The sequence below is a fragment of the Phocoena sinus genome, chromosome 16 (genome assembly GCF_008692025.1).
Source record: "Phocoena sinus isolate mPhoSin1 chromosome 16, mPhoSin1.pri, whole genome shotgun sequence".
Classification (NCBI taxonomy): Eukaryota; Metazoa; Chordata; class Mammalia; order Artiodactyla; family Phocoenidae; genus Phocoena; species Phocoena sinus.
Window position 1 is genome coordinate 36,171,064 of NC_045778.1, and position 22,009 is coordinate 36,193,072.

General features: G+C 44.9%; 1 protein-coding gene across 4 annotated transcripts in view; it reads right to left on the bottom strand.

Annotated features, from left to right (window-relative positions):
* Window positions 1-6,809, bottom strand: part of WAPL (WAPL cohesin release factor) — a 77,624-nt gene extending 70,815 nt beyond the window's left edge. Inside the window, exons 1-2 of one of the 4 annotated variants that reach the window (XM_032607995.1) lie at window positions 6,322-6,809; window positions 3,112-3,632 (exon numbers count right to left, since the gene is read on the bottom strand). In XM_032607995.1, the coding sequence (XP_032463886.1) occupies window positions 3,112-3,610 (499 nt within the window). In that variant the 5' untranslated portion in view covers window positions 3,611-3,632; window positions 6,322-6,809. Of the gene's footprint in view, window positions 1-3,111; window positions 3,633-5,460; window positions 5,613-6,321 lie in introns of those variants that run through there. The other 3 variants (XM_032607992.1, XM_032607991.1, XM_032607994.1) reach the window with 3 other exon arrangements.
* Between the last annotated feature and the right edge of the window lie 15,200 nt (window positions 6,810-22,009).

A 22,009-nucleotide genomic window follows, 5' to 3' on the forward strand; every position in this document is an offset into this window, starting at 1 on the left:
TTTTTCTTAAATCAAGGTTAGGATGTTTTAGCAACTCAGTCCTTCCCTGCAGTTCTCATTCAGTTTGTAATCTTGCTTCTGGTTCCCTTACCCACCAAGCACCTATTTGGAAAATAGCAACCATCGTATTTTATCATGACCTCATTCTGGGTTTCCTCGTCAAATAAGCCATAATCTTAAAAAGCACTATCTGGTATGAAGTATTTAAAACAAAGAATTTTAATAGTACCTAAAAATTAACCACATACTACCCCATAAAGAGATCTACTTTAAAACTTAATGCCAGGAGATATGACATAATAAGTCTGAGCTTGGATAAGTCCTTTTCACTGATGTGATATAATTCTGCAGCAAAAATGGTATGAATGAGCAGGAACATTCCACTGGAAGGATACCAAAGAAACTGACTTGTGCACTTTGAACAGAATAATCATAAAATTTCCTGTACATGACCTGCAAAGAATTTCTGAGACCAAAATAGGTGTACAGCACTTTTATCTGAAGTCCAAAATTTTATCATTCTCAAAAGATCTCTAATTCAAAAAAGGTTTAGGAACCACTCTAGATTTACAGAGACTCCTTTTATCAAAACCTTAGGTTTGAATTTCTAAACTTCAACTAAAATCAGGTTTTCTGAATTATAGCAAAGGCAATGACAATCTGACAGACATAATGCAAGAAGAGTCTAGGCACAGAGAAATGCCCAAATTTTAGAGAAGACGGGCAAAAAAGGAAGCTCATAATGTATAGAAGTATTCTCGGAACTATAACCAACTTATAAACATGAACTTATACAGGGTTTATAAAAACAATAACTTTTACATCTTAGGGATAGGATAAGACCATGAGAATTAAATGCACTCCTTCAAAGTTCCCTTCTTATCCTACAGCAAGCTACCAGGGTTGCTGCAGCTCTGGATGGGCGAGGGAGAGGAGAAAGTAAGAAATATTTATAGTGCTACACCATTCCCTTTCTACTAAGGGTGCCTTGCGAAGAAAGAAGGAAGAGGAACAAGATGTTCTTGAACATCTATTTTCTCTATTTTAGTATATATTTTCCCCTCACAAACCCATTATAATGGAGTTTGGATTTCCAGTCAGTCCACAGTATCAGCACCAGAACTACAATTTAGCTACATTATACTGGGAAGCTAATACCTCATTTCTACAGAAAATTATGTTTCCAGTTCCCAGTGAACAACTTCAAATGGCACTCTGGATATATATAGATGTAACATGAGCAAAACTATATAAGCAATTGCTGCCTATGAATATTTCACTTCCAAGTTACTGTTCCCCCTGTACCTAAACATTTATCCTATTGATGATACCCTCTGCCTGCCAGTGATGCCCCCCTCTCCTCCAAAGACAGCACTTGGGGAAGCTTGTGTCTGCACACCTTGACCAGTTTCACCACTTCCCCAGCCTCATCTTCCCTCCTCCAGCCTATCTGTCCCATACTGAGGACTAGAACACTGGATAACTGACTGGAACAGCATTCCCAGAGCCTGGCACAGTGGAGGACACAGAGTAGGTGTGCGTTTTGAAAAAAATCAATAAATGAATCTCATTCCAATTCTGCCACGACCCAAACTTGGACTGTTACTTAACCTTTTTGAGTCTCATCTATAAAACAAGGAAAGCTGAATTAAAGTTCATTTTGGCTCAATGGTTCTATGATTAGAACACACTTTTAGGAGTTTATCTGGAAAACAGCTTTTATGCTCTGTTTTCTAATGAAAATTTAACCTAACCTTAATTTATGAACAATGCTTCAGGAGAAATGTAGGAAAAGGATAAGAAGAGCCAAATCAGAATTAACCAGGAGGACCAAGGGAATGACAGTAACAGCTGGCTCATCCTCTCATCCAAGGGTGAGAAAAAGAGTGAAAAATGTTCAGGATTTTTTGTAAAACTATGCAAGGCAAAGTATTTGAGGTGCCTTATAGTAAGCCCCCAAAGGACAAATTCCTCTACAGAATTCCGATATAGGAAACTTTTGTCTTTACCTCCTTTTAAAATATGAGCTCTCTGTAACTTTTTTTTTTTAAGGCCGCGCAGCATGCGGGATCTTAGTTCCCTCACCAGTGATCGAACCCGAGCCCCTTGCAATGCAAGCGCCGAGTCTTAACCACTGGACTGCCAGGGAAGTCCCTATGTAACCTTTTATTATCACTAAATTTTGCCAGGAAGTCAAGAACTAAGGTTTGTTTTAGACCACAGTGCGATCCTTATCCTATTGCTGATAAGGCCCGCAGGCTGTCTCCCTTGCCATCTCCAATCTAAGCTCTTCAGTCTTTTAGTTAATTGCACTTTTTATCATTTATTATTGTAAGTCTTAAATCCTTTACATAAACGAGTTAGGGGCTTCCCTGGTGGCGCAGTGGTTGAGAGTCCACCTGCCGATGCAGGGGACACGGGTTCGTGCCGGGAGAGGCCACAACAGTGAGAGGCCCAAGTACCGCAAAAAAAAAAAAAAAAAAACGAGTTAGGGGTACAACTGATGGAATACATTGTTTTAAGAACAAACACTAGATGCCAGGTTTACAAATTAACATTTTAAAAATACAACTGGTTTTGTGGATGAAAATCTATTAATACAAGTTGCTACTGGCACCAGACTCCAAACTAATTTCAATTTGCTCAATTCTTTGTTTCCACTCCATACTTCCTTAATCTTCCTAGTTTTGGAAGAAAGTCTAACACTCCTAAACTTAATCCTCATTGTAAACGCTCATCTCAGTTTCATTATCAGTAACCATCCAAATCCTCCACAGTAATAGAAATGAGATACTGTGCAATCCCAACACAACAAAAAGATGTTTCTTACTTCAATTGGAGTTAAGGATTAATGAAAGATCACTCCCAAAATGTACTGTGGGTACAGTCTGGAAACATTAATTTCCAAGTTGCTTAAGTAAAATTTCAACTCCTAATTGGTTTCTTTAATTTCTTAAATCTCTTCTACAAAATTATCTTTGGTCCCCATTAATTATTAATGCAGAAAAAAACCCCAAGAGATGTAATATTTCAGAATCTAAATCAAAATCATTTAACTAAATAGCTTACACAAAGCTCTCCTGGCTCAGAATAAAGAAAATCAAAACTTACCTGAAGTAATTAATTTAGCACAGCTACTTCTGCTTGCATCATCGTCTAAGACACGGTTTGTGCTCTTTTCTTTCCCAAGCAAAGTATCCTCCAAACGTAAGCATTTATCAGATACAACAATGTCTTCACCCATCACATGACTAATTTTGCTATTAGTTTCAAGTACAGAAGTGACGTCTTCCAGCTGAGCAGCTTCACTAGATTCTGAATAAGAGGAACCTTTACCCTGGGCTAAATTCTTTGAAGAAACTGGTAGAGACTCATCATCACTGTCAAATCCAAAAGGATCTCCAGTGTCGTCTTCTTCCATCTTGGGTTTCTTCGGAATTTCTTGGATATCCGGTTTGAAATTGGGCCTCTTCTGTCCTAATTTAGCCATAAATGTGGTCTCTCCCCACTTTGTGCTAAGGGTGGTCCGTTTATTGGAAAAGACTTCATCAAACTTTGAACTGCCATTTCCTCCTTTCCTACTGTATGTTTTCCCAAATCTGGATGTCATTTTGACACCTGTTTCATATTCTCTGTGAAAAAAAAAAGTAAGAAAATATATAATCACCAAATATTTAACAAGTAAATATGGCTTTTCTCCCCATATGGCTTTTCCACATTCAAGGTACAAATCTTTAAAAACGGTTAAATAAGGGGAGGGAGTATACAGAGAGGGGCTCATTTTTTACTCTACACACTTCTGTTAATCTTTTTTACAAGTACATATTCATTTGCTACTTTCAGAATAAGAAAGCCTAACAACTAACCAACTTATAAGCCAGCATTCACAAAACCAACTTATACTGGAACGCTGATTTCTTTAAAAGTTTCAAATTCATCTACTTATTATTCTCATATCACTTTTACCATAAAAAATAATCTGAATAGGCTAATTACCCTTAATATAAAATCTTAAGCACAAAATGTTAATTTTTTTCAGGATTTTAGAGATGTCAAATAATTGACTAAATATAGTTCCTTGAAATTTCAGAGCACTTACTCATATAAGGGGGAAAAAGTCAGAAAAATGGTGCTATTTTCCCACATATTAGAACCTGCAGCTTTTAACCCATCCTTAAAAACCTGATTTTTGGCCTAATGTAATATGAATTATGACTTGAAAAATATTCCTTACTTGGTCATCTCCCTTAGTGCAAGAAACCATATTTCTTCTACCTTCCTTGTCTCCATAGTGCTGTGCTCATTTGCTGGAGCTAGTGAACTCCAGCATATTACAATGACTGGTCCATGGATTATTAAAAGCAGCAATAGAAACATGTAACTTTAATTTCTTCTTTGCTTGAAGATAGGATAAATTGATTCATCTGATTTATCTACATACTAAGTACTAGGACAAAAATTTCAGGACAGTAAATCAAGAGTCAAACATTTTTAAAACAGGTTAAAGTCCTTCTTAAACACTATCAATCCTTATCCATTTCTTACACAATACAACAATCAGAATGATATTTTGACCTATACTTTTCAATGTTTTAATCTGTAGTTTATGTTTCCCTTTATCAACTTAAATTCTCCCAATATATAGGGAATCCCTATAAACTCAGTTTGATATATGTATGTGTGTGTGTGTGTGCATATATATATATTTAGTAAAGCAATTTCCCCTCTAATATTTTGGTTAGAAGCCAATTCTAATTGGACAAAATAATACTTAATTTAGTCATCATACACATCTGCTTTAAGAGAAAATAATTTGTAATTGTTTGAAAATCTTTTAACATCTCACAAAACTTTCTCCTTTGGGAAATCTATTTCCCCTTCTACTGTAGATTTACACTAAAAAATCTTGTCTTTCTTGTTAAGAATAGCTAAAAAAAACTAAGTACATTTGGCAGGTACAAGAAACACAAAATAAGTCATTTCTTTTCATTCCTCCTCGGATGTAAAGCCCTGATCTACAGATCTATATTTACACATACACCCACAAAGCTGGAATGTTTTGGATACACTAACACGGTAATTACCTAAAAATGCTGACTAAAGGCCAAACCAAAAATCTAGACTTGGGCTACTTTAGGCCCATACCAGAAAAACTCATGGCAAAAGTGGTCCGAGAACCATAAAGCATTAACTGTTACAACTTGAAAGTCTGCAGATGAATATTTGATATTCAAGAGTGAATTATTTTAAGTTACAAGAAAATCATGCTTATTTTTTTTTAAAAAAACCCATGTCTTTAACAAATATATACTGAATTACTGATGCAATAATGTCAGTGATTCTCTAACTTGAAGGGGTGTGGAATGGAAAGTGCATAGATGAGAAAAATTTGGTTTAGAGTTAATAACTGTTGAATCTGAAAGATGAATACATGGGAGTTCATTATACAATATCCCCTACCTTTGACTGTCTTTACAGTTTTCCACGTCTTTTTTTTTTTAAAGTCACTAGACAAACTATTGTGATGGCATTATCCAAGCCTCGAGTGTAAAGTACACAGAAATTCAAAAACAAGTGTGTAGACGTATGTGACATTGTATTTTCAGTATACTTCAAGAACACAGGCTATCTTGCTCAGGCTTCAAACTCCAAAGATCACCCTAACCAAAAAGGAAAGAATGATTCACAAGTAAGTCTTTTCTGTCGGTGGGCCTTTGCCCCAGCCCAAAGCCAGGTCGAATTTTCTGGGAAGTGCGCTGGGATAAAAGGTCCTCACACTTAACCCCCAACCAAATCCAGCGTCTTTCAGATCTCCAAGGGCTTAGGGGCTTCCACGACGGAATGAAAGCCGGAAAAGCCAAACCTCATCACCCAGAAATCCTCACCTGGGGGCGGCGGTGCGCTAGGAGGTGGCGGGCAGAGGCGGCCCCCCTCCCGCTGGAAGCTCACGCAACTTTTCTCCTCCCCACCCCCACCTCCCAGGAAAGGGATGTTGCTTCCGACGCCCCGGAAGCCTCTGCCACCGAATCCCCAGGGCAGTTGGAAGGCCTCAGCGGCGGCCAGGGGCGGAGGAAAGACGGCAAAAAATTCCGGCCTGAAACCAACACACTTGACCGCGCCTGGGGAGGGAACTAAATCAGCCGTAGCCCAGAAAGAACTCAGAATAAAAGGGAAAAGAGTTCTTCAGATCGTTCCCCTGCCCAACTTCCTCAGAGGCCGGGTGGGTGAGATACAGAGACTTCCATCACCCCCTCCCGGACCCCTGCCTCCCCCACCCTCGGCAAGCTCCGGGCCTAAGCAGCCACCCGAGACCTCACTTACCCTCGGCGCCTGGCGAGTGCTTTAGCCTCGGGCCGCCTCCGCCTCTCCCGCTCCCAACGGCCCACGGGCGGGCGCCGGAGCCCCGCGCGGGAGAACGGGGCCGGCTGGTGAGCGAAGAGAGGCAAAGGGCTCCGCCACCGTCAGAACCCGCGACTCCGCTCTCGGTAAATAGGAAACCCGGTGGAGGGGGGGGAGGAGCGGCGGCACCGCAACTTCCCTCCCCGCCTCGAGCGCCGCCGGCCGGGCCCGGGCCTAGGCCTCCCTGGCTACCGCCGCCGCCGCCGCCGGAGCTGGTACCAGAGCCCGCTACGTGCCCCCGATGGGCCGCCACCGCCTCCTGCGCCGCCGCTTCCGTCGGTGAATGGTCAGCGCTAGAGTTTGAACAGGGCCCTGAACCATCTCAACGCCATTTGCGCTCCCGGCCCCCACCTCCTTCCTCCAACAGCGGCTCGCTCCGTCACTCCGCTTCCCACAGGCCCCGCGCGGCCGCCCGACCCCGCAGCCAATCGCGCGGCTGCTTACTCAAACCGCCGCGCAGGCGCCGCGCCCCGCATGCTCCGGCGCCCGCCATTGGGCCGACCGCGGGGCCCGACGGGAGTTGTAGTCCGGGTCCGCGAGGTCGCGGCGCTGAGAGCTCGGCGCGGGAGCTGGCAGCGGGAGGAGAGGTTGCGGCGGACCCGGACGGCCCGGGCTCCGGAGCAAGTTCCAACTGATGGCCCTGCCGGGAGACGCAGGTGCCACGGGGGAGGGCCGGGGGCGCAGTGCAGGCAGCTGTGTCAATCGTTTCCCCTCCAGGGACTCGCCGGTGTCTGGGGACGATGGGTTGTACAGCTGCGCCGGGCCTGCTGGGGTCGCCGCCTGGGAGCCGGGAGGCTGGGAGCTCGCGGCTCCGTGCGGCCCTCGACCCGTCCTGGCCGGTGCTGTCTCTGCGCAGTTAATGACAGCGGGAACTGGGAGGCCCGGGGAGCTGGGCAACCGATCCACGGTCGCGGCCTGGAGCGATGTCAGCTCGGCTCTTTATTGTGCCACCTGTATCCCCTCGGTCCTTACCTTCGTAGTTCTTTCTCCCTCTGTCCGTCCCGAACCCGTTAAAAGTGACCCCTGAGAATATTGGATGGTATTAAGGAATTATCGTTAACCTTGTTGGGTGTGATGACAGTAATGTGGTTATGTGAAGGAGAGAAAGGAAAAAAAAAAAGACGAAATACTAAAAGTTTTGACAGATAAAATGATCCAGTGTCTGGGATTTATTTTAAAATAACTCCTACAAAAACTGATGGAAGGAGAATAAAACAAGCCAGTGGGGTGTTTTTCATTGCTGATGCTGTGTTATACACGGGCTCATTCCAATATCTCTACCTATATATCTGAAATTTTCCATAATAAAAAATTTAACCAGTGATTGCCTCTGGGGAGGACAGGGAGGTGGCGGATGATGGGAGATCATTTATTTTTCTTTATACACCATTTTGTGCTGTTCGAAGTTTTTTCCGTGTCAATGTATTACCTCTTCAGAAACTCGGAAAGTTTTAGTTTTCCTTTTTTGTTTTTAAGAATGCGGAGGGAAAACCACGTTAAGAGTAGCACAATTGGTTCCTCCTAAGAGATGTACATGATTCTTTGGGCTCGGATGGCACTGCTGTTAGGTAGGCGGTGAATGGAGATCCACTTGGGAAATTAGAAAACTACTAATTGCTTTATTTGAAAAGCCCGCCTCTTCCTCCACAAAAGGTAATTTGCTTTTGAATGCACCGGAAGTTACCAAACTCCTCCAATATATTCGGGCAACTACAAACAGAAAAAATAGTTCAGACATCCTGTAGCCCTTTCCAACAGGAATTTAAAGTGGATTTTAGTATGGCTGAAATGTTTTACTTTTGCACAACTGCTTGCAAAATTTACATTACGACATTTACAATTTCCCAAATATATCAATACTTGATTGTATCAAAACCAACTTTTTTCTTTTTTTTTTTTTGGCTTAAACAGTAGAAATTTATTTCTCACATTCTGAAGGCTAGGAAGTCCAAGATCAAGGTGCAGGTTGATTCTTTTCCTGGTGAGGACTCTCTTCCTGGCTTGCAGATAGCTGCCTTCTTGCTGTTTCTTCACATGGTAGAGAGAGATGATTTTTGTCTCTTCATATAGTGGTTCTACCCTCAAACTAATAACATCCCAAAGGCCCTACCTCCAAATGCCCTCACATTGGGGTTAGGGCTTCACTATATGATTTTTTTTTTTCCAAAACCAACTCAAGTAGCTTATTCTAATGGAAGTTGTAATGAGTCTGCGTGTTCCACGGCATGTGACTTTTATTTGGGTCAGTTTTGTCTTTTTAAAAATTGGCATAGGGGCTTCCCTGGTGGCGCAGTGGTTGAGAGTCCGCCTGCCGATGCAGGGGACACGGGTTCGTGTCCCGGTCTGGGAAGATCCCACATGCCGTGGAGCGGCTGGGCCCGTGAGCCATGGCCGATGAGCCTGCGCGTCCGGAGCCTGTGCTCCACAACGGGAGAGGCCACAACAGTGAGAGGCCCGCGTACCGCACAAAGAAAAAAAAATTGGCGTAGGATCTTGTTTTATCAGTTTGTTTGAAGACTGCCAGCAGAGGTGCAAGCTGCACTTACTATAATTATTTAGATGACATGGTGGTGGGTGCTAATTAAGGGGTAATTATCATCAGAGGCAAAGACTAAGATCAAAAAGCTGAAAGTGGTGGGGAGACAGTTGCAGGATCTTTCTGTAAAAGGGTGCTGTGAACCCTCCGGGACCAAATGATGCCCTCACAAAGCTCATTATGCCCTGGCCTGGCTGGTGCTGGGCACTTAGCTGGGTCAGTGACTTTGCATGAAGCTGAAGTGGAAAAGTAAAATTTTTAAAGAAATAGCTAGTCCGTGGAGCTCCTTTTGAGGGCTTTTTGTGTGGTAGTTGTGTTAAGTAATGGAACTTAATGTTAATTCTTGCTACTCCAAGAGTGACCCCCATCATAATCAGAACCTGGAAGCCTTTTGGGTAATGCAAGAATCCTTGTCCCCTCCCCAACTCCCCCTGAATCAGAATTTGCACTTTAACAGTATTCCCCCAGGTGATTGGTCCACATGTTAAAGGTTAACAAGTACTGTTTTAAAGTATACCCATAGCATTTGACAGTAATCTAATTCTTTTTGTTAGGATGGGGGAGAACATTAAGAACCTACTATGCATCAGATATGATATCAGGCTCTTGAGGAAGTCTTCATTTGCATCTCTACCTGTTATCTTTATTTTACAAGTGAGGTAATGGAGACGTTGGCATTTGCTCCAGGTGTTGTAACTAATGAGGAAATCAAAGTTTTTCTTAAGCATTCAGGACCCATTATTACTTTCACATCTTCTTGAATCCAGTACATGATTTGAAAAATAAATTGTGTGTGTGTGTTAAGTCTGTGGAAGCTTGGTGTGTGAATACCGAAAAGAGCTGTGCTAGGGCTCTCCACCCTCATGTGTCCCACACTAAAGACAGGAGAGCCTGCCCACTCCAGGGCCCCTCCTAGAGGAAGTTCAGACTGTGGATTTGCAAGCTGTACCACCACTTTACCCTTTACCTCCCTGGTTCCACTGAGGCTAACAAATGCTCTGAAGGCTCCACCCCATTCCCTTGCCATGGCCCTGAGTTCCCTACCAGAGTGAGCGAACTGGATTCCAGTGTGGATAACACATGGGCAAGCAGCTTTTTGGGTTTTTTTTTATATTTTATTGCTTTTGTTTTCTTAGTTTCCTCAACTTAATACTCCTGCCCATTCCCCATCCCCACCCCCTAGGTTGGTTCTCTTCACTTCATTTGAATCTGTGCACATACATACCCAGTAGGTGCTTTTTTCTTTGCTAGAATGCCTCTATGCAAAGCTCTCAGATGTCTGATTTTTTTTCCATTAAATTTCCTATGTATTTCAGAAACTGAAAAGGATCTGAGGCAAGCGTGTACCCTTTGATGCTGCAGGCTGTCCCTGTATGCTGCCTAGAGGAGCACAGCATCCCCACTACCTTGAGTTCCACTCAGATGGACTCTAGCTGAAAAAAGAAAATCCCACAAAGAAAACTAATAGAATAATCTATTCTGCCATTGTTGTGCCTTTGTTTTAGCCCAGTCATGGGAACTGTCAGAACTGGAGTTGCTAAATAGAGCTATGCAGTCTTTTTCTGATAATGTGTAGTAAAATGTACTACAACTTATATAATTCAGTTCCAAGAACTAGAGGTCAGAAATTACCACATCGGCTAGAGGAAATTTTTCCTTTTCATGGAATGTGGAATAAAATTATAAATCATACCCTTAACATTGTAGTGGTTGTATTACAAGATGTGGGCCCCACCCTGCCTTTATCTCTCTGACACTCTGCAACCCTTCTCTCTGTTCCGAGGAATATTGGGCTGATAGGACTTTTTCAACTAATGTCCCCGACTAGCCTATTTTAAATTGTAACATAGCCACTCTCAAATGTTCACTATTCCCCCCCTTATTTTTCTTCAGGGCATTTATCTCCTCATCCAACATATCACATATTTTGCGTGTTTATCTTCCGTATGAGGTTAGAGATCTTTGCCGGGTTTGTTTTCTGCTGTATCCCTTGCACCTAGAAGAGTGTGTGGCACATAGTAGGTGCTCAGTAAATATTTGTTGAATAAATGGCCCCATTTCTTTCTTACTTTAATGTAAGATTATATCATAAAAAGAAAGTGACTTGAAACTAACAACAGTTTCACATAAATTGTGGCTCCATAAGTTGATGACTGGGTTTTCCCAAGTGGGAGGGAGTGCTTTCTGGAGCTACCTTTTGTTCTTGCTTTGGATAGGTTTTCATTCTGAGAATTGAGGCGATGAATATTACTACAATCCCAATTACCTTGTTTTCTGGGATAATTGGAACATGTGCTCTGTAGATAGTGACATCCTTTGGGGAATAAACTGCTGTCTAGGTAATTGAAAGACAAAGCAAGGGAAATTCCCTGGGGACAAGCTGCCTGACAAGGATTGGTACCCAGTCATCTCTAAAGGTCTGGCTACCTGACTCTTGTCTGGAAACAGCCCTCTTCTCCCCAAGGTCCTCACCCCTAATGCTCTATGATACCCCTCTCCCTCAACAAAAACCCTCCTGGGACTTCCCATCACGAAAACTAAAATCCAGAATCCTTACCATGGCCTATAAGGCCCTGCATGATCTGGCCCCTGACAACTATCCCTTCCCACTTTGCCAAGCCTGCCTGTCTACTACTAGAACCTCCCAGCTACTGCCTCAGGGTCTTTGTACTGCTGTTCCCTCCACTGGTCCTAGAGATAAGCACAAGACTCAAGCCCTCACCTCTCAGGTCTTCGCTCCAGTGTCTCCTCAATAGCGACTACACTGACCATGCTACTTAAGTTAAACCCCTCACCCTGCTATCCCCACACTCCATATCCTTTCCCTCTTGTCTTTCACCATAGTAGTCATCATGTTTGTTTTACATATTAACTTGTCTGTGTGTTTCCTTCCACTAGAATATAAACTCTATGAGGACAGGGATTGTTGACTTTTCACTGCTATATGCCCAGCACACCTAGAATAGTGCCTCACACACAGAAAGCATGCTGAAAATATTTGTGAACCAAATACCTCGTAAATTATGTTGAACTCTTCCATATCTTTACTTATTGTTTGTGTGCTTGAACTACCAATAATTGCAAAAGGTATATTGAAACCTCCCACTGTAAGAGGAATTTGGTCAGTTTCTCCCTACAATTCTATTTCTGTTTTTATGTTTTTAGGATATTTTTTTGGGCACACAGAGTTTAGCATTGTTATAACTTCCTGATGGTGTTGAAAGCTTTTTAAGTAATATGGGAGATGAATTGCCAAAATCGCTTGAATTTTCCACCCCTCCCTGTACACACACCTCTTGCAATGTGTCTTTCCAATTCCTCCCAGAATCTGGGCTGGCCTTGTAACTTGCTTCTGCCAAAAGAATGTGGCAGAAGTGATAAATAGTTCTGAGCCTGAGCCTTCATAAACCTTGAATGCTTCCACATTCTCTCTTGGATCCCTGCCTCCACCATGAGAGCAGGCCTGGGCTAGCCTGCTGGAGGATGAGAAGCTATATGGAAAAGAGCTGAGGACATCCTATACCAGTCAACAGCCAGCAGACCCCAAACAGGCAAGCCCAGCCAGGATCAGCATAGCCACCCACCTGACCTGCAGCTGCTCACAGATGCATGTGTGAGCCCACCTGGGACCAGAAGAACTGCCCAGCTGACTTGTAGACTCATGAGCAATAATAACTAGCTATTATAGTAAGCCTGTGAGTTTTGAAGTGGCTTGTTATACAGCATTATTGTGGCAATAGATAATTGATGGTTAATGCCTCCTCATTTGGGTCGCAGCCTCAGAAAGGCTTTTCCGACTACCCAGGCAATCTAAATCTGCCTCCCAGTCTCTGTATAATACGGGTGTATTATTTTCTCAATAACGCTTATCACTCTCCAAAATGATTTGTTGACTACTATCTGTCTCCCACACTAGACTGTCAGCGGTATGATGTCAGAGACCTTGTCCACCTGCTCATCCTCAGCATCCAAGCACGGTACTGCACTGTCCAGCTGTGTGTGTCCACCAAGCACGGGAAATGTGGCTAGTCCAACCTGAGATGTTCTGGAAATACAAAGCACTGGGTTTCCAAGGCTTAGTACAAAAATTGTATATATAAAGTATCTCAATTGTTATAAAATGTTGAAATAATAATATTTTGAATATATTGTGTTAAGTAGAATATGTTATTAAAGTTAATTTCATCTCCTTCTTACCTTTTTTAATGTGGCTACTAGAAAAAGTAAATTTGTGACTTTGCATTATATCTCTATTAGATAGACAGAATCTATAGAAGTTGCTATAGAAGTTCAGTAAATATTTATTGAATGAAAATGTAAAAAAATAGACTTACGGGGCTTCCCTGGTGGCGCAGTGGTTGAGAGTCCGCCTGCCGATGCAGGGGACGTGGGTTCGTGCGCCGGTCCGGGAAGATCCCACATGCCGCGGAGCGGCTGGGCCAGTGGGTGAGCCACGGCCGCTGAGCCTGCGCGTCTGGAGCCTGTGCTCCGCAATGCGAGAGGCCACAACAGTGACAGGCCCGCGTACCGCAAAAAATATAGACTTACCAGGGGATGCCCTGGTGGTCCAGTGGTTAGGACTCGGCTCTTTCGCTGCCAAGGGCCTGGGTTCAATCCCTGGTCAGGGAACTTATATACCACAAGCTGTGCAGTGTGGGCCCCCCCAAAAAAAGAAATAGACTTACCAAAAGAAATGAGCTCTCAAGCCACAAAAAGACATGGAAGAACCTTAAATGCATATTACTAAGAGACAGAAGCCAGTCTGAAAAATCCACATACCGTATGATTCCAACTATATGATGTTTTGGAAAGGCAAGATGAGTTGAGATAGAGTGACTGCCAAGAGATTTACAGGAAGGGAGGAGGAGTAATGAATAGGTGAAGCACGGGATTTTTTTAGGGTGGTGAAACGATTCTGTATGACACTGTAACTGTGTGCATGATAGTGTGCACTTGTCAAAACCCATGGAGCTGTAAAACAGAGCGAACACTAATGTAAACTAGGGGCTTTAGTTAACAATGTATCAATATTGGTTCATTAATTGTAACAAATATACCACACTAACGCAAGACAGTAAACTGGGGGGGTGGTATATGGGAATTCTCTGTATTCTGTGCTCAATTTTTCTGTGCACCTAAAACTGTTCTAAAGAAAGTCTATTTAAAAAGATGAATTCACACACAGCCACCAGAATGATAATTCTAAAATATGAATGTAACAAACCACCTACCTCTTTTAAAAAAAACTTTGGTGGCTCCCCACTGTCTACCAGAAATGAGTTCACATCCGTTGGCATTTGCAGTGGCGTTGACCACACCTCCCATCCCGCTTCCTCTCCTCTCTACCTGTATCAGACTACTCAAGAGCCTCAAGCCTTCATTGCAAGACTCATTCAGTCCCCTCTGCCTGTAAAGTCTTTCTCCCTCTCCACTTGTGGAACCTTACCATGAATCATATACCCTCTCACATAAATCAATTATCCTCTATTCCGTGTTTCCATAGTTCTCAAAAGTAGATACAGAAAACCAGGCATGTGGAGTTTTGGTCATATTAGAGTTTTGTGCCTCTTTCTAGTAAGTCTGGAAAATGGCTATGATGAGTGTATGTATTGAAAGTGTTGAAAAAGAATTCTGATAGCCGCAGGCAGGCTAGAGATTAATATCCTTGAGATGGAAACAGTGGAAGAACAAGGCTATTGAATGTCAGTGAAGATCTGCTTGGGCTCTCCTCCTAGGCAGAAGGCAGTGGGATATGCTGCTGGGAGCAAGATCCATCCCAACAGTGAGGTGGTGTTAGCTGACTGCCTAGCTACAGTGACAGGAGGCAGGCCTCTGGGTTGTCACCTGCTCTGAAAGCCAATCTCCCTCTGACTGCTGCTCACCCAAGCCAGGATGCCAGGGTGATTCAGTTTCAAGTATTTCACTTGCAGAGCAAACGATAGTGTGGTAGTGACATTACTGTCTCTACTGTCATGTAGTAGAGCCTCAGGAGAGCATGTGAGAAAACAGGTAAGCAGTCTTCCAGGTGCTGAGTTTACGATGCAGATTTCCCTACATCTCCTTTCCAGGGATTTTGGTTCTATTATCCAGCCACTCTGCTGATGGGAAACTTAAGGAACATTGTCAAAGATAAATGATTTGCCAAAGATCACCCAGCTACTTAGGTGTCTGTCTTTCTCCAAAGGTCACAGGCATGAAGCATGTACTATCCTGGGCCCTTAATATCAGGCCATGTAGAGGAACCCTATAGTTTTGCTGTCCTTTTAAGCCAGAGGTTCAGGCCTGCCTGGAAAAGTAAGAATCTGGTTGAGACTTTGGGGGTATTTAGAGGAAGAGGCCAGGTTGGAGTCAGGAATGGACTAGTCCTTGCAAGATAAAACAAATCTAGGAGACCCTAGGAGATATGTAATCTGTGAACACCAAGGGTAGAGGGGCAGACAGGTGTCTACAAGACCAGGCTTATTCAACAGTTTGGGGCCACAGTGCCTAGTCTTACCCAGGTGATATACAATCTCTTCCCACCTTGTCCATTGGGTCCTCTGACAGCACCCAGATGCTATTACTGGGATAGAGAGCGGGCTCCTCTACTCTAAGCTGTTCCTCCTCCCTTCCCTGTGTCCCTCAGCTGGCCCAGGGGATCCACAACTTGGGACAGAGGAAACACAGGAACTGGGATTTCAAAGAAATGCTTATGAATAACCTGGGCAGGGATTTCTTCCAGTGACAAACTCCAGCTCTTGGGTGAGAGCCCTCCTAATCTGTACATACCCCAGCCTGGCCCATAGTTTGGGCAGCTCAATATTCTCTGTGCTGAGGGACCTCTCCCAGGAGAGTGGGAAGGAATTCTTTCTTTTATGTGACTTGCTTCATCATGTATGAGTGTTGTTGGCTCTCATAGTTGAAAAATGATCATTTCTCTGTTGGTTTTTCCCAGCTTGAGGAAAAAGCTTTTGGAAGGCCAGGCAGCGCCTGCTTGGAGGGTTTAATGGATTAAAGAATGTTGAAGTTGGGCTTCCCTGGTGGCGCAGAGGTTGAGAGTCCGCCTGCCGATTCAGGGGACACGGGTTCGTGTATCGGTCTGGGAAGATCCCACATGCCGCGGAGCGGCTAGGCCGGTGAGCCATGGCCGCTGAGCCTGCGCGTCCGGAGCCTGTGCTCCGCAACGGGAGAGGCCACAACAGTGAGAGGCCCGCGTACCGCAAAAAAAAAAAAAGAATGTTGAAGTTGGGGAATTGTGGGGGCCTGGCAGCGTTCCAGGACCACAATGGCGCCCTGGCGACCTCCACAGCCTCTCTCCAGCACACATGAACCCCGAGCCCTTGAAGTCATACCTGCACAACTGGAACCCCATATCCTATGCGCGCATCCCGATTTGCTCTCATCCCGAGAGGACGGGTGGGGAATAAGTGATGTACCTGTTCTAGAAAGAAACGTTGATGACTTGAATCATCTCATCACAAATTAATCCATGTGAAGGGATTCGAACAGTGACTGGCAGAGTGTCAGCGCTGCCAAAGTGTTCGCGGGTACTATTATCATCGCTAGCAGCTGGGGTGAGCAAAGAATCCGACAGGATGCTATTTTGGCAATAACCCGACAACTATGGAATGTGAGCAGGGAAACACAGGTCAAGTCTTTTAAAAACACCAGTTGTGACAACCCTCTGTGTCCTCCCGCTGCGGAGGCCGGGCGCGTTAGGCTCAGGCCTAAGGGCCAGAGACACAGAACCTCGCGGTGGTCGGGGCTTACCCCAAGACATCCGGAATTCTAGCGGCCACTTGGCGGTGGAGCTGCGGGCGGGGATCTGGCCTGACAGCACCTGGGCGGGGTCTGGGCTTGGCTCCGCCCGAGCGCGGCGCCGCCCCGCCCTCTACCTGTGGCCCGGATTCCACCGTGCGGGTCGCGGGGGCAGAAGTCAGCGGAGCTGGGGCCGTCAGCCCGGAGGGTGCAAATAAGGGCCTGTAGATTGGGAAAATTTCTCTCTCTTGGAATCTGTGCACAAAGGAGTCTTTTTAAAGCGAGTGGCGGGACTGTGTAATGATTTACCCGCGTTTGTCCTAGTACACCTGCCTCTCTCTGAGACCAACAAATGTTTACCCGGCTCCCACCCAAGCCAAATGCTGGTTTGTTTATTAATCCCAGAGGCTGCAGCCTGCTTTCAAGGAGACAGATCCAGGCCTAAGGGAAGCTTCAAAACATTAACATTTCAAACGAATGCGCTCCGTAATTGTGGGGGAAGGGTGCGGAGTGGGGGCGGGATTCCTCCGGCTGCTTCTCTCCCGGGGCTCCACTGTGCCCGGGGACCCGGCCCGGTATTTACAAGACAGAAGGCGCCGCTTGGGGCCGCCTTTGTTGTACCGACGACCTCGCGGGCACTTCCTGGACTGACCGATGGCCCGGCGGCTTACGCGGGGCTACTCGGCAGTGGCCCGGGGAGCGGATGGGGGATGATGAACGAAGGCGGGTCCTTGGGCTCCCGCGGGCGGAAGAACGCGGGGCAGCAGCCTTCGACCGAGCACACCGGCTCTACTGACCCGCACAGTGGTCGGGAGCCGCTGGGGACCGGCTAGCGGCGGCAGGATTCTCCCGTCCACCCCCAGCTGGGCTTTGACCCCCTTATCTGAGGCTTTTGAGGCCAAGAGGGCTTAGCAACGACTGGCACTGAGCCAGCCCGGTTGAAGTGGACACCCGCACCTCCGTGCCTCCCGCCCACAGCGTCCCATCGAGGTTTGGCCTGTGCAGCTCAGGAGGGAAGTGTGGGAGTGAACCCGCGGTCTGCAGCGGGTCGTAGGCGCCGGAGGCCACGCACAGGGCCCATCGGGCCACGCACCATGCTACCGGGGTCTCTGCTGCCGGATGCAGTTCCTGCACGTTTTGCCGCTGTCCCCTTTCCCCGGCGCTCACACCTGCCTTGCTTCTTCGGTCCTCCCGAAGCTGATCAACACAGCAAATCTGAGGCCTCCGAGCCCGTGGCCTCTTATCCGCCCCCAAATCCCTGCACGACCCCGAAGGTATTCCACAAAGTTGTAGTCGCAGTCATAATTAGTTGTGTGCGCCCTGGACTTCCTCAGGCCTTGGCTTCGCTCTGTCTCCCCTGCAGAATGAATGTTTGCACACAGAGTCTCCCGTACTCACCCCAGGCTGTGCACCCTTTTCTCTGGAATCACGGAGATATCTCCAAGAGGACCCCTGGGATTATAGACAAGGAATGAGTTGTCAGTTTCGGTGAAATGAAAACAATAATACCAGTCCCCCTTCCCCCTACAGAAAGGGTTTTAGGAGCCCCCATTGAGCTAAGGCCACTGTACTTCAGACAGGGTTGATAAACTGTAAGGTCCGATCCTAGGCAGCTTCTGAGTTTTATCTCACTCTGCCCAGAAGCAACAGTGGCTCTCAACCTTTGAGAAAATGCTATGAGCTCTGTTAACCCTGTGCCCTGAAAAACGCACATGATCTCTCAGCTTTGCACCCAGTTTCAGTCTCCTGGCCAGGAAATTTGTCTGGGCCCAGGTATAAGAATCTTATTCTAAAACCCTCCCAGCCTCCACTTCCCTGCTTATTCCCTTACTCCTGTCAAGATGGCTTACTTGTTATTCCCTAGTAGGTACCTGGGCTGGCCAGCTTCAGTGTCTGTTAGCAGTGAGTTGCCTACAGGAATGCCACCCCTTGCAACTCTCCTACCTCTCCCACCCTCCACGGCAGCCACGGGGTCATCACCTCAGAACTGCCACAGCAACTGACTGAACCTTCTGACCTGGAGCCAGCTGCCTCCTCGCCTTTGTCTTCATTGGGTTTGGCTCAGTTCCCATGACTGGCACACTCCTGGGACAGGGCCTTTACTTCGCTCTTCTCTGTTCCCTCTCCACCCACCTTAGTCCAGAGCTGACTGGAGGACACCTTTGATAACTTCACCTCAGAGGTAACCTCCCAGATGCTGCTTTCAGTGGAGATGTCACCAAGGATGGTTCAGAAATCCCCAAACGGCACACAGAATAAATTCAGAAACTTGGCAGGATTCTTCTGCCTAGGACAAGCAGTAGGGCTGGAAAACTACTTTGGGGCTTCCCACATTGAGGGCTCTGCTAATATTCTGTGGGCTACTCTGAGCTCAGTGGGGTGGGACCATCAGCAGGATGCTGATGGAGGACTGCTGTGGACCAGGCAGCAGGTCAGGTTAGGGGTACCAAGAGCACGGGATCTAAAAGATGACAGCTACTGTGTCTGCACTCAAGCAGCACACCCTGAGCTACTCTCAAGGCTTGAAATTTCTTCCAGCTCCACCCCACTGCATTAGTTTCTCCTTCTATGCACCTTTACTTTCCTCTCTTTGAGTACTTACTACGCTATCATTTGTTAGTTTTATCAATGCCCACCAGAGCCAGGCTGGTGCCCACCTGAAGGAAGGTCACCAAACAGATGATGGTCAGGACGACCTCCAACCCCAACTCTCAAAGGAAGCCAGGAAAGGGATTCCAAGGTTGGCCCTGGGAACTCAGGGTTTTTTCTGTTTGTTTGTTTAATTTGTGGTTTTTGTTTGTTTTAGTGTAGCAGGATATAAAAATTACACAGAGCTCTCAGCTCTTGGTTTCAAATACCATTCTCCAATAAAAGGAACCAGGGTCTCTTGGAGATATGACTCATTCTAGGGCTGGGGTAACAAATGTGCAAGAAAAACCTGGAGCATCTTGTAGTGCCAGAAAGTAAGGGAGTGCTGAAAAACAAAGCCTCACAATTCTGGGAGTGTTAAGGGGACACAGACGTCAATTGAAAGAGCTCCCAATGGCTAAAGCTAGAGCAATTTGATCAATAAAAGCAGTATTGGTGATAACCCAAAATACAAAATAAATATCCATGAGTCCATGCTGATATAAATGATTGAATAAATAAATAAATGGGAAAGAAAAGACAAATCTCCCATGCACAAGAATTTCAAATAATGCATGCTGCTGATGTGAGTTAGTTAAATCTTGAAATTTTTTTTCATAAAAGGCTGCTCCTGTGTTTTATGTTGCAATCTGACCTCGGGACAAGCTGGGTCTGATTTCTATAGTCCAGTAGTTCTCAGTCTTGGCTGCAAGTTAGAAGGTCTGGGAGCTGCTGAAACCCAAATTAAATTGGACCCCAGAAAAATTAAATCAAAATTTCTAGGCATGAAAGCCAGAGACAGTGTTTTCTAAGACTCTCCAGGTGATTCCAATGTGTAGCCAAGGTTGAGAACCATAGTTCTCGTAGTAGGTCTAGATACAGCACCAGGAGGGATTGGCCTTCTCTTGCAGGTAACTCGCTCCAGAGTCTCTAACAGGTCTTCAAGCAAGGTGACTCTTCAGACAAACGAGGCTGAGTATGGTTAGAAGTGTGAACCTCATTGCACTTTCGAGAATCCTCATCACTGCCTTGACTTTCAGCTAAAAAACAGTGAGGCTGGGGCTTCCCCGGTGGCACAGTGGTTAAGAACCTGCCTACCAATGCAGGGGACACACGTTCGAGCCCTGGTCTGGGACGATCCCACATGCCGTGGAGCAACTAAGCCCATGCACCACAACTACTGAGCCTGTGCTCTAGAGCCCATGAGCCACAACTGCTGAGCCCATGTGCCACAACTATTGAAGCCCATGCTCCTAGAGCCCATGCTCCACAAGGAAGAGTAGCCCCTGCTCACCACAACTAGAGAAAAGCCCGCGCTCAGCAACGAAGACCCAATGCAGCCAAAAATAAATAAATAAATAAAATTAATTAAAACAAAAACAAAACAGTGAGGCTGTGAATTCAACTGATCATGTAATTTATCAGATTACTGCTCAAATTTTTGGTCTGACTTTTGGCTACCTCAGCCAGTGGCTACAAGAGGTGAGAGATTCTTTTAGCACAATCCCAGGTTATATGATTTCATTCCTCAGAGAATTCTCAGTCACTTTGAGCAAGTGGTTTTCCTACTGTATTCCTGAATGGAGGCAATCTCTTTCTCTGACTTTGTTTTTATTAAATAAATGTCTTCACCATTATGTGAGGTGGGTAGAAGTAAAACCATACAAAACTTGAAATTTCTGAGCTAGCTATTAACTTATGGAACAAAAACAGTGGGCAGAGGGTTCAAGGGAACTTTGATATGGTTTTTCCTCCTCAATCTATTTGCCCTGACCCTCTTGTAACAGTTATAACTGGTTTGGATTTCCCAGCTGTCATCAATTTCTCCTCGATTTTATCAGAATTTCGCTTTGTTTCCTGTGATTTTATCATATTTAACCCAAACCCTTTTCCTGTATACATTTTTTAAGGAATAGAATATTTGTAAATAAAGGTTTTTATCTTGTCTAATGTCAAAAAAATAATTATGACATCTTCTTTCTTTCCTTTAACCTCGGAACAATCTCAGAATTACTTTTCTTTTTTCCCAGAACCATTTGAGAATAAGTTGCTGACATGATCATCCTATAATATTAAAGTGCAGCATTTCTCAACCAGGGTTCCTCAACTGAATGACAGAAGAGGAGGAAATGGTTTGAGTGACTATTTATTCCAGTTCTTTCAAGGATTGCACATAATTCATATCATTATGCTCAGGAGAGAGTTAATTCATACTACAGTATGGGTGCTTAGGATATTAGAGCTTATTTCTTTCATAGAACACAAAGTTAGGGTGTATTTCCTATGAAAAAGCAACCTATATCAAAGTCAGGAAATTAATATTACTACCATCTAATCCTCAGATCCCATTCAAGGTTTGCCAAATGGCTTAGTAAAATCCTATAGAACAATAGGATCCAGTGAAGATTGGTACATTGCTTTTATTTAATTTATTTTATTTTTTACTTTTTTATACAGCAGGTTCTTATTAATCATCCATTTTACACACATCAATGTATGTATGTCAATCCCAATCTCCCAATTCATCACAGCACCATCCCCATCCCCCTGCCGCTTTTCCACCTTGGTGTCCATAGGTTTGTTCTCTACATCTGTGTTATCAATTTCTGCCCTGCAAACCAGTTCATCTGTACCATTTTTCTAGGTTCCACATATATGCGTTAATATACGATATTTGTTTTTCTCTTTCTGACTTACTTCAGTCTGTAT